This window comes from Psittacula echo, assembly GCF_963264785.1.
Source record: "Psittacula echo genome assembly, chromosome: 6".
NCBI lineage: Eukaryota > Metazoa > Chordata > Aves > Psittaciformes > Psittacidae > Psittacula > Psittacula echo.
This window is the reverse complement of record NC_137743.1, coordinates 3,455,633-3,468,132: the sequence shown is the minus strand read 5'-3', so window position 1 is coordinate 3,468,132 and position 12,500 is coordinate 3,455,633. Positions and strand designations below refer to the sequence as shown.

At 40.3% G+C, this 12,500-nt stretch overlaps 1 protein-coding gene across 2 annotated transcripts in view; it reads right to left on the bottom strand.

The window, feature by feature from the left end:
- ADAM12 (ADAM metallopeptidase domain 12) overlaps positions 1-12,500 on the bottom strand; it is a gene marked incomplete at its 3' end in the record, with an annotated part of 189,126 nt that overhangs the window by 63,064 nt on the left and 113,562 nt on the right. For both annotated transcript variants that reach the window (XM_080620833.1, XM_080620834.1), the window contains exon 6: positions 2,500-2,683. In XM_080620833.1, the coding sequence (XP_080476959.1) occupies positions 2,500-2,683 (184 nt within the window). The remainder of the gene's footprint in view (positions 1-2,499; positions 2,684-12,500) is intronic.

The following is a 12,500-nucleotide window of genomic DNA, read 5'->3' as shown; positions in this document are numbered from 1 at the left end:
CTGATCTCTCAGACACTACAAGTCTAAAATAACCTGAAATATATTATGTGGTCCTAATCAGAGGTGTACACCTAAAGTGCCTCTAATCTTCTTCCAGATGAGAAATGGATTTTCATGTACAAAGATATAAGAAAAGCTCTGTTCTATCAGTGAGTTTAAATTCAAAGAATAAAACTCTTTGGACTGGAGAGAGTTAGCCTCACAGAAATTGGCTAGCAGGGTATGATCATGTAAGCCTCTCATGACTGACTTGCACAACAAATCTATTCCTGTGATTTGCCCAAAGGCTATGTGCATTCCTTGGGTACAATATTTATTTAAAATATATATCTAATTATGACTTCTTTCAGCTTGCTTTCTGCGGCCAACTGCATCAATGCACAGTCCATTGCCTAAGTTAATCCTTCAGAATTAAAATGAAGAGTCAATAATACAGCTAAGGAAAGCTAAAGTCCTGATAGAATTAAATCTGGCCAGGGACAACAAATAATGCTTTTACAGGCACATTGGGAATTGGTATGGCTTAGATTCACACTGCAATGTTTCAGCCTCTCTTTCTCTATGATCCACTTGCCCCATATGGCTCACCAGCTTGATCTGTAGTCCACCAGCATCACCAAAATGGTTTCTTCTTGTGGCTAGGGAAAATGCCACGTTGTAGAGGCTACCTTACACATCAGGCTTGCTTTCTGTAAGATCCTATCTCAATGGAGCTCAACTGGAAAAAACTGCTGCAGTTTGAGGGTCCACTGAGTTATGAAATGACCCAGTATCTATAGAGACCCAGCTTCAATGGGGCGAAACGTGTCTGCGCACATCCGCTACATTACCTGACTTGCTCTATTAAATCTCATGTTTGGATCTGGGAAGCTGAGTCCACTGTTTGTCCCACCGTTTATCTATATTTAAATGTAACCCAAAGGCTAGTCTAACTTTGTGAGATATTGACCCGCATTTCAGCTCTGCTCAATCAGAGCTTAGTGTGTAGGCAGTTGAGTGAAGGGCCAGGAAAAAAACCAAGTCAAACAAAAAGCTCCTCCCAGACCTGTCAAGAAACCAAAAGTTTTCATCATGCCCTGAACCTGAGACTATATTTCTGCTTACTTCTGTCACCCAGTATAATTTGAAGCAGCCTTATGTCTCCATACTTTGCAGGTCATCTTTATTCAGTATGTCCTGACGATCTACTTAGCTGATGACAACACTGAAATGTGAAAACTCACTCCACACATTACATTTGACAACTTTTAAGTTTTATACATTAGAAGTGTATCCAACATACTGATTGTATATATTGTACCTCTCCATATGATGTGTCTGGTGACAGGTTTTATAATTATGTCCACCGAAGCACAACAAAAATATTATTTAGATATTTAAGGTGAATTCTGGCACATAGTTGAAGCCATCAACAAAATGTGAGAACTGTAAGGGTTATAGTAAAATTGCATTGATCGCATCAAGCTAGTTGTATGTATTTAGTTTCCTGGTGTTACGTTGATTGCTTCAGTGAAATTCAGTCAAGTCACAAGGATTTGAGGAAAACTTCAATGTAGTTGTGAAAAGTATTTTTCCATTGCTTTCAATCTAAACACAATTTTAGAAATACACGTAGCCCATAAAATGGTATATTCAGAGGCTAAGGTATTAGATGTAATATTTAATATTCTCAGAACATAAAATAACTTAATTCCACCACATAAATAATAACAAGGGATTTAGCCATGTAGGTTGCTTTCCTTAACAATTAACCTGATGAAAAGGACACATAAATATAAAACCAATAATCTGACATCCATTAAATGCTGAGCTCAGATTTGTACCATTGTATAACTTCTGAACACCTAAACCAGTCTTTCCTACAATCCAATACGCAGATGAACTTAGTACAGTATTTTCTTGTCCTCATTTAATTTTCTACAATTTCCATTAGCTAGATGCATTTCACATTAAGTGCATTTCTTCCTATATAAAAAACCCCTACATTAATATATCTGTAAAGTAATACAGTGAGAATTTGTTTTGTCTGCATAAGATACTTTCCTACTAGAATGTAAAGGTTCAAAATCTAATATTAGCAAAGCATCACAGCTCTCATGTTCTCTTCCACCTTGGTGGGTAAGAACATTTCCAGACATTGCTCAGTGTCTTTATAGGGTCTTAAATTCCAACTATAATCATACATGAACCAAAATATATTACCATAATATGAAACCATAGACTTTTCTGTGCCATCTCATTACCAAAAGGAAAGTAAAAAGTAAGCTATACACACAGGATCAAGAAAAAGGAATAAAACTTTAGCAAATCATGTAAGTACATGCTTAATTTTAAGCATGCATTTTAGCACATGATGTCAACAGAAGCTGACTATGTGGTTTAATGTTTTGCTCAGTAGGGACTCTTTGTAACAGAGAGTTATGACAGGCAGTAAAATGGAAATGCTACCAGTGATGTGCTCAGCAAACTAGAAGCATAAAAAGCGCATCATCCACCTACCCTGCCAGCTTGAGAATGGTGCGATGTGTCATTGTCATCAGCTCCCATGGCAGGGATGTCCAGCTGGTGGCCACAAGATCCTGGGGCTATATTCAAATTCTCTGCTCGGTAGATCTTGTGTTCACTTATAGCACCTTCCAATGGCTCCAGAATGTAGCTTTTGTTTTCAAATACAATAATTCCCCTGTTACAGAACAGAACAGAGGAAGATGCATGGTTTTCAAGAGTTTACGTAGTTTGTCTACAACAAAGTTATAACAAGTTTTAATAACGATGGAGTCTGAAAAAGCAAAATGTTGATTTACAACCTCATGGTCGAGGGGAGCAGGAAACATCAAAGCTGTATATTTGTCATTGCAGCACACTATACTTTAAAAGAAGCAGAGGCTCAAAGAAAATTTGCTGCTTCTCAAGTGCTGTTGTGTAGAGCAAAATTATATTGGTGTTTTATGTGTTTTCCATTCTCACAGTGATGCATTGCCACCGCTGAGTGGAGTCACGATGTGTGTGCTTCTGAGGACCCATGGCAAACAGTAATGAATGAAAGCATGGTGAAATGCTTTTGTAAGGAAAGGTACAGAGGGAAAGTATTCATTATGATCTGCAGTGTGCATTATACCTTTTAAACCAAACGCTGATGCAAGCATCAATTCTGCCAGACGAAAGAGGCATTGCAGTAGTGAAAGGGATTATTAAATGTTGCACTGTGGTGCAGCAGAACGAAGCTCAGATATATTAACCAGTGGGTTCCTGTTTAATTCATTTTGCTACCAAAAATAATAATTTTTACAGCAATAACACCTGCTCTTTGAGGAGCTCAAAGATTTTCCATTAATGACAGCACTCCAGTTGCACTGCTTTGAGCTACAGTATGCAAAAAGGAAAGAGGGGGAAAGAGGGAATTAGGAAGAGATACACCATGCTCCAAGAGACATGAGGAAGAACCTAGGGCACGTAACCAATTCTGGGTTTTATGTGCTGCCTCCTAATCAAAAAACACTCGCCATGTATACTCCAGACACATCTAATACATCAATTCATCTAATAAAAGCCCTGCTTGGGTTCTTGTGCTGGGTCCTGCCCGTTGTTTTGACCTGCTACAGTAAAACAAAGTTTACAAAAGGTTGAATGTCTTCCCAATTCCTCATGCTGAGGAAGCTGCTGGAATAAGGCTGCTCTTTCAGCTCAGCACAGGAAACACAGGCAGTGTGGTTTGGGTGTCCATGGTCTAGGCATGCTGGAATAGGATTTCTGGTACTACACGGCATAAAGTAGGATGATCTCCAACAATACCGCTGCAATTAGTAATTATAACTGCAACTATAAGACCACAGAGTGGGAACACTGCTCTTCTCTACAGCAGGACTGGCACAGCATAATAAGGAATGAAGCAGGTTTACAGACAGGGATCAGATAGAAAATCCTGTAAGAGAAAGCAATTTCATATTCTGTGGCTCACTTGCATCCTGAGCACACATTGCCAACCACACAGGAGGGGCCTGGATAATTCCTATATTGAGCTGCATATCAGGTTTTGTTGGATAACTGTGTAACCAGGGAAAGTCATCCTTTAAAACCCATTTCTCTTTCTAACCCAGGGATAACCATTTGCTTACGGGGTGTTGTAAGCATTTAGCAATTAGATGCTACACTGAATAGTGCACTGTGCTACAAATTTCTTCCCTGTCTTTAATTTATGAAGAGATTAATCCCTAAGCACTGGCAAAGGTTCAGCAGCAATAATTACAATCTACTTACCTGGAATTCCATGAAACCTTTAATTGACCAAGGCATTCTTCCTCAATTCCTCCTCTGAATTGCTCTATACTGCCTATATATGCTATTAAACAGCAATCGTTTTCAGCCCGAGACTGGCTGTCTTTTATTAGTGTGTCTTTTTGGTGTACAGGAAGTGTCTGCTCTTTTTATTTCTATCTGTTCTGCAACAAAGGGGAGACACTGCAACTATTGTAAGACTGATATGTGTTTCTATACAATTCTTCTGCAGAAAGATAAAGAAAGATAAAAAAGGAGAGAGAGGAAGGACCCAGAAGCAAGTTAATGACACTATAAAGACTGATTTAAAAATAAAAAGTCAAATTATTAGGAAAAGTCTGCCCTAGCTGTTTCTATTCTTAGCAAGGTGCAATGAAGAAACTCCAGTCTTCAGCCTTCTAAGCAGTTAACTGATATTTTCATTTGAAGCTGACTGCACAGTTTTGCTATAAAACATCATTAGCATCAATTCAGCCAAGCCAAGAGATGACCATTTTCCTGTTAGCTAGAACAGCTAGATGTCTGAGAGTAAAAAGACTGGAACCCCATGATATTAAAGGCTGTGCAACAGCATTTGCAAGAGCCTGCTTTACTGACGAGAACCAAGAATCAGGGTCTGATAATTCATTTGTAGCTTCCTCAGTACCCCTGGCAAATCAAGTAAGATATATTATTTACCCATCGCACAGGCATGCTGTGTATTATGGACCACAGTTGGAAAAGCAGTACTGATTTATCACAGTAATCCTTATAGCTACAGCCAGGATACGCTATAGCATGCATGACATATGAGAGACCTCCAAGCAGGTCACCGCATGATTTGAGTGACCTTACACCCTACAGTTCTACTTCCAATTTGCCTTATTCCTTGAAGAATTTAGGAAAACAGGACAACGCATTCCCTTTACTCCAATAATCAGCAACTCTGTAATCAGCACAATCAAATAAAGATTGTTGTCTTTCCCTTGTGCAATTAATCATTTAACTTGGGAGGCAGCTGGAACCAGCAATGGAGGCAGAAGTCCATTAGTCATTAGCTTGAAATGGGCCAGCCTGACCATCTCCCTCTGCTGACAACATAAATCCATGAGGGGTTTTATTGTTCATGTTAAACTTTATCCTGCTTAGAACATTAACTTAAAAAAATAGAGTTAAATAATTTACATTAGAAAGGGAGAGACTTAGTAATATCCTTTTACTGGGTAAAGCTCTCTCATTTCTTTATTGTTACTTTGACAAATGATCAGATACCAGAGTAATTAATTTTGTTTTCTCTTGAGCACACCAGAGCCAGGGCAGCCAATACAACTTGCGCTGAGACTCCCATCCAGCATAAGCCTATAAGAACAGTTCCACCTTTGCATATGAAGGAATCCCAAGGTACAAAAAAATCTGCACATTCGGCATAAAGGAAAATACACTTTTCCTTTAATGCACACTTAGCCTTTGAGTGTTGCCTCCAGGCTATCAGCTCTTGGCTTGTGACCATCTCTAATAAGATAATGAACATCAAATATGAATTTTCTTGGCCAGCTCTCTGTTTTTGACTCATTTTCTTTTCCTGCAATTGCATTTTCCCCACCATCAATCAGTGCCAAGCACAGCACCTTAAAAATGTGACTCATTAGAAACTATGGTTTCTTTCTTACGTTGGTGTGACAGGATTAGATGAGAGATACCTACCAGTCATTCCGTACTAAGAATTTGATGTAAATCAAATAAATCCACAACTTATTTTTCCTTCCCCTTTTTTCAGGTGTTTCAAAGAACCCTCTGTTACTCCTACACCACCTCTGTGTCTTCCTTTTGAACATGGTTCTCCACACTCCTGAACCAGCGTATGTTCTCCAAAGAACAAGATGGCACAAATCTTCCATTTTTCAGAAGCATTAATGTTAAATAAACCAATGTTTTCCAATGTGGGAAATAGACAGCATACTAAACTACAGCTCCCCAGCCAAAAATTATACAAGGAACCCCAAAGTGATTTCAGCAACTCTGCAACTACTTGAGAAGCGTCTGTTCTTTAAGGCCAGCTTTTACTAAAATCCATTGGATTTCTACTGTTACCTCTACCAGGCAAAAGACTACCAGAATTCCCAAGCTTATAAATATTTGGGAAAAATGTAATACAAAGCATACATTTTTTGGTCGCCGCATACCTAATTCATGACACACGTATTTTTCCCCAGTCACAAACTATACTGATGCTGGGAAGTCAGGAAGATCTTGCAAATGAGCTGGGCAGTGAAGATGAAGGACAAATCAAACCCTATCTAGAACTATCGCACTCTCCCTTTCATCACTAAGAGGGAAGAACAAAAAAATCTATACCATACAGCATGTCCAGACATCACTTCAGAGGCTCTAAGCCAACTGGAAGCAGTGTGGTCTTGAGTCTGAACCAATATTTTACTCTACCTCTCAACAGGGTTTGACTCCTGCCCATGTCTGGTGGTCAGCAGCAAATAAACCACATCCACATTGCTGCTATCAGCTCCAAACATGAACAACTCATTGGTATTTGCCCACCGTATGCCATTACATGCCACATAGACACATGGGGAATGTGCACCTGAGATGGCCTGTGATGGGAGAACTCCCCATCTCAATGAAAAAGAAATTAAAATATAACTTAAATAATTAATTTGTTATTAATTGCTATGGAACGTGCCAAGAGTCTCTCAATTAAGGAAATACAATTTGATGGAATAATCCCACTACTCAAATAGTCAATAAAATCAAATGCGATACTGTTTTCTCTTAAAAAGAAAGCCCAAAACAAAGCCTCATGCAAGGCCAGTCATATTCCATAAATCAACAGGCTTTAGGAAATCTCAAAATATAAATGGGATTTTTCTTTTCCAGCTTGTCAGCAGAAGCAAAGGCCCAGCCAACATAAACCATCACCACATACTTGTCTGAGAAATTGTGATGCTGAAGTAAAACTTGGCTAGGACAGCATCATATGAAACTGTTATATATTATTCTGCTGTACTATATAGGGAAAGTTAAGTAAATCAATAAATCTGATATCCATGAATGCAATTAAACATTTGGTTTTAATGAAGCTCAAAGTTATACTCATTGCTAAACAATAATAATAAAAAGCTCTATTACCACTGGAAGAGGATTCTAGATGTTTTCAGTTTGTAAGAAATCAATTGACTATAGAGGGCTGTCATCCTTACACACCACATATTCGCATTAAGTCTGCCTTTGCCCGCAGATACTGTGAATAACTGCAATGCTCATGTGCCACCTAAAATCCTATAGGACCTTCATTTCATAATTAATGCTACAGCTCCAAAAGTAAAGGATCTGGTCCCACAGCTGTATCACTGATTACAATGGATGTAGTGAATAGATACCAGAATTGGAGCCTTGTGGCCCTGAGGAGCTGCTCTTGTGATGCTCACGATGGAGGTACTGTAGTTACTCACTACAGTGTTTCTCAACATGCATGATATCAGAAAGTGATCTGTAAAGTACAAGGCCATTTTAATTTATTTTTCTTATACATTCTCCATTCCTAGGACTTTGTATAACAAATTCCCAGGAAAGTAAGTAAGGAAACAAACAAAAGGAGAAGAAAAATGTAGTCATGATTGAAAACTTCACTTTTAGTATGTGTTAATAGTTGCAGTTGAATACTATTGGAATAAGTGAAAAAGATGATGTACTGACTGTTTTTGTAATGGTCTGGGTGATCTTTGGATATTTTCCAACTGGTTTGGTCATTCTTTCACTTTATAAAAATGGGAAATACAGAGAATGGGGCTTGGACTCCAGAGACAGAAGCACTCTTGTTTCCACTACAGCCTTGGACAAGAAATTCACCTCTTTCTGCATCAGTTCCCCACCTTTAAAATGGGGTAAATTTTAGTAACCACAGACAATAATTATCTATTGATGGACCATCACACAAGACCCGAGTAATACCTTTATCCTACTATACTGCACATCAGGATTCCATTAAAATAACAAGTCTGACCCAAATCATCAAAGTGCAACATCTCAAAGGGAGGTTAAAGCAGTAGTTGGTAGAGGTGTTCCCACGCGAACACATCATTAGTCCGATAGGTTTTATTCCAGCCAGTGCCTTTCATTAAGCTGAAAATACATTCTATAGCACAGTGTCTAAAATACAGTCATACCCAGAGACTACTGTAGCACACACTGAATCATTTCTTGGTGCAAGGCAGATTTGTCCAGAGTCAATGCATACTGGTCTGCAACTTTGATGCCTGGAATTTAAGCAGGGAGTTACTTGAATTGAAAGCGATAAGGCAATTTCATGTCCAGCATTTGGATTGCAAGAAGCAGTAATTGTGTTATTAGAGAAAGCGTCACATGCAAACTCAACTGGGAGGATGACAAGGCAGACCAAGGAAAGCAGAGAAAAATGAAGGAGGAAAGAGACATTGGCATCAGTGCCAATTTAGTGAGCACATTTTCTACCACTGTGCAACAAAGGGCATAACAATAAAAGGCAGCTTGATTTAAAGCTGCGCATCATGTTAGGGCTCATAGGATGCTTTTTCAAGCTACACAATATAAAAAGATATTTAGTTTTAGTTTCTAGGGTTTGGGGTTTTGCTCTTAAATTAAGTGCTGTCAGACACAGACTTAATGGAGAAAGGGCAGGCTTAAGCAGCTGGGTACACATCATCTGTCAAGCATGTCCTAGCAGCAACAGTGATGCTCAGGGGATTACTGTGCACCTAGGAACAGTGTGCACACAACTGTCAAAGAATGGACATGCTGTTCATCTCAGATCACAGAGGGGATCATGATCCAGGAGCTGTTTAGCACTCAAACACAGAAGCTATGAAATCCAAGAAGCTGAATGCTTTGTATGTAGAGCTCAAAAACCTCCAGTAGTTTCACGGTCAGATAACTTACAAACCATGTGAGACGTTTATATGAACCAAAAGCTCTTCAGAAAGTATGGGGGAAAAGCACACATCCAAACCAGAGCTTTCCTCAGCTGAGATTTTCTCCTAACCTCATTTTTGAATGCAATCTCCCTTTCTGTGGGGAAATCATGCTTGAGGAACATGAGGAATTTAAGGGTTTTTTCTCACTGGTTTCCTACTTCCATTCCTTTTTTAAATAGTTGATGTCTGGAGTGTCATATTTAACCCCCCTCTTCAGCTGACTGTGTCTGGGACACAGTGAGTTCAGCCAGACCATGTGGAAAATGGATGGTTCTAATGTTGGCGGCCTCATGTAGCACGACCATGTAATCCCATTAAAAACAATTGTCTGATCAGTTCTGGGGCCTTATCCCCGTCACTTTCTCTGTGGACACAACACCTTTCAGTCACTGATGGGGCTGGACAACGATGGAATACATTCTGTATGTGTCAATGGGTTTATTGTCCAGAAATTGGGTAACTCTAAGGGATTCTTAGGACTTTCAAGGGCATTTTGGTGTTTTCAAAAGGCTTCCTGTGGGATTTCTATCCTTAGACTAACAAGGCATTTCTGAGAGAAACTTCACCCACCAGAGGCATCACTGTAGCTGAACATCGTCATGTCAGCATCCTCTGCCAGCCCCCGGACCATAGAGATTGTGCCCTTCTTCAGGCTGCTTTTTTGTGTGTGTATTTACTAGGTTCCGCACTTTCAGAGAAAGTAACAGGGCAAAAATCATTCGAGTCTACACAAATTCATCACAGAAGATGTGTCTGGTGGCTGCAGGCCAAAATTATTTGCTAAGGACTTGAAGAGCCTCTGCGCTAGACAAACAGAAGGGTGTTTCCTGAGGACAGGAAGGAAACGACTTGACTTTATCGTACCTTCACCTTCCCACAGGCTTTGACAGTCTAATTGGCTTTCTTATCCAGATGGAAGTGCCGGAAATCCTGATTACCCATTGTTCCCATTTCGTGCATTCAGCATTTACTGTCTCCTCTCCGCCATTCAGCTCTTCCTCCCCTGGAGGAGCAGCAGGATACAGATTATGGCGTGATTATAGTCTCCTCTAACCTGCATTTTAGGCAGCTATCAGAGTCAATCCAACTATTTATGCCATTTCAATCCTACATGAAGAGAGGCATTTGAATGTTATGTCTGAGAGGATGTGACATAGCTGGAATAAGTGAGTGTGTATAAGAGAGATGAGTCTACTCATTTATCTTTATATCTCACCCCCTCTACTTGCCTGAAAAACAGCTAGTCAAACCTAGACAGTGTTAGTTTGCAGATTTAACCCTTGATTCTTCTTGTAGCTTATCAGAGAGTAATCATGTTGTATTTACTAGCTAACAACACCTCTCAAATGATCAACCGTGTGGCTGAACTGTAAGTAAGAACCTGATGATTGCAGTAGGTCAGAGCAAGGTTGCTCCAGCTCAGCACCTTGCCTCTAGCCCTGGCCAAAAGCAGATACTTGGGAGCAGGACACAAACCATAAGCAGCATAGCAGAATTGGTACCTCCAGCTCTGACAGCTTGAGCATCAGGGCCATCTTTGGGTTTGACAGCCCCGGAGAGGCCCCCTCCTGCTTGTCTCCCCAAATTGTCTCGTCTTTCTTGAATCTACAGATACGTTTTACATTGACACCCACCGATGACAGGGAGCTCCACAGCCTCATTAGGTGGTGAATAAAAAAGTACTTTCCCTTTGCTCTATAATTTCATTTGATGTCTCCTTATTTTGGGGTTATGAAAAATGTCAGCAATTGCCCCCTCTTCAGCAAGACATTCAACCTCATCTCATCATAATCCCTTTTCTCCGTCATCTCCTTTCAAAAGTGACAAATCCGAGTCTATTTTCTCTCCTTGGATAAAAGCTGTTCCATACCTTTGATCATAAGTTTTGCCCTTCTCTGTGCCTTTTTCTGGATATAATGCTTCCTTTTTGGAGGTGGGGAAGGGAAAACCAGAACTGAATTCAAGATGTGAGCACACTATGGGTTTATAAAGTGGCAATGAAGTTTTTTTTTTGTTTTATCCTCTATTTCTGTCTCAGTAATTCCGATGATCCTTTTTGCCTCTTTGACTACTGCTGAGCACTCAGGCTTCAGAGCATACCAAATGTGGAACCTATTCTTTATGACTAGTTTCACGTCTTTTAATGAACTCTCCTAATCTGGGGGAAAAGACACAGTCCCTACCTATCCACACCTGGAACAATGCCCAAGGTGCTTGTCTGTACGAGTGGGAGGATATTAGTGCTCTGAGATCTCAGTGAGCTAACAGCTTGCACTTCCTTTCCTTAGATGTTTTTCAGGCACTTAAACTTCAGCTCCATGCAACAGCTGTGTGAGGTAGGTAAGAAGCATTAAATGCATTTCACAGATGGAGAAACTGAGACAGAGAGATTTGTCCAATTCACTTAGAAACAGTCACAAAGCCAGGAACAGACCCTGAGAATGAGACCAGTCTTTCTTTCCACCGTCTGCTGCAAGTGAAACCACTGCTCCAGGGATTGCACCATGTGGCTCCATGACCACATGATGGCTTATGTCTCTATGTCCCTGCAGTCTTTGTCATGCCATGGGAAAACAAGAGTCCCCACTCCATCAAGTTGGTGGGCAAGTACATCGTCCTATCCTATCCTATCCTATCCTACCCTACCCTCCCCTGCCCTACCCTATCCATAACTAGCTGTAACACTGGTAAAATTGTCAGCAAATAAGCCATGAAGTAGTTTTGCACTGTCCTGTTTCTCCTCATATTATTTCAGACTGGATCACATCTAGTAAATCATAGAATCATAGAATGGTTTGGTTTGGAAGGGACCTTTAAAGGCCATCTATTCCAATCCTCCTGCAATGAGCAGGGACATCTTCAATTAGATCTTTCCACCCAAATTCTGAAGGGATGCATTGCCACAGTAATGTTTTGGTGGCAGAGGTATACAGTGACCTGTGGGCCTGATTCTGGAAGGTGCTTAATGCTCTCAGAACTTCAGAGTAGCTCCTTGGGATTTCACACCACCTGACCTTTGATTCCTAACCAGTTTTAAGGAGAAAGCCTGGATGGTTCAAGCTGCTGACAGTGCATTATGATGGCTTTCAAATAGACATCACTGGCTTGGACCAAGCACAGGTAGTGATTGGAAGTTATTGCTATTTGCCGTCAGACTGCCAACTGCGTTTTGTGGAGTAAGTCAGCAGGCACCCTTATCATTAACTGGTCTCACTCATGAACACTCTCTTCGCACACCTCAGCAGAGAATACAGCAGCTAAAGGCACTGATACTGAGATACGTCC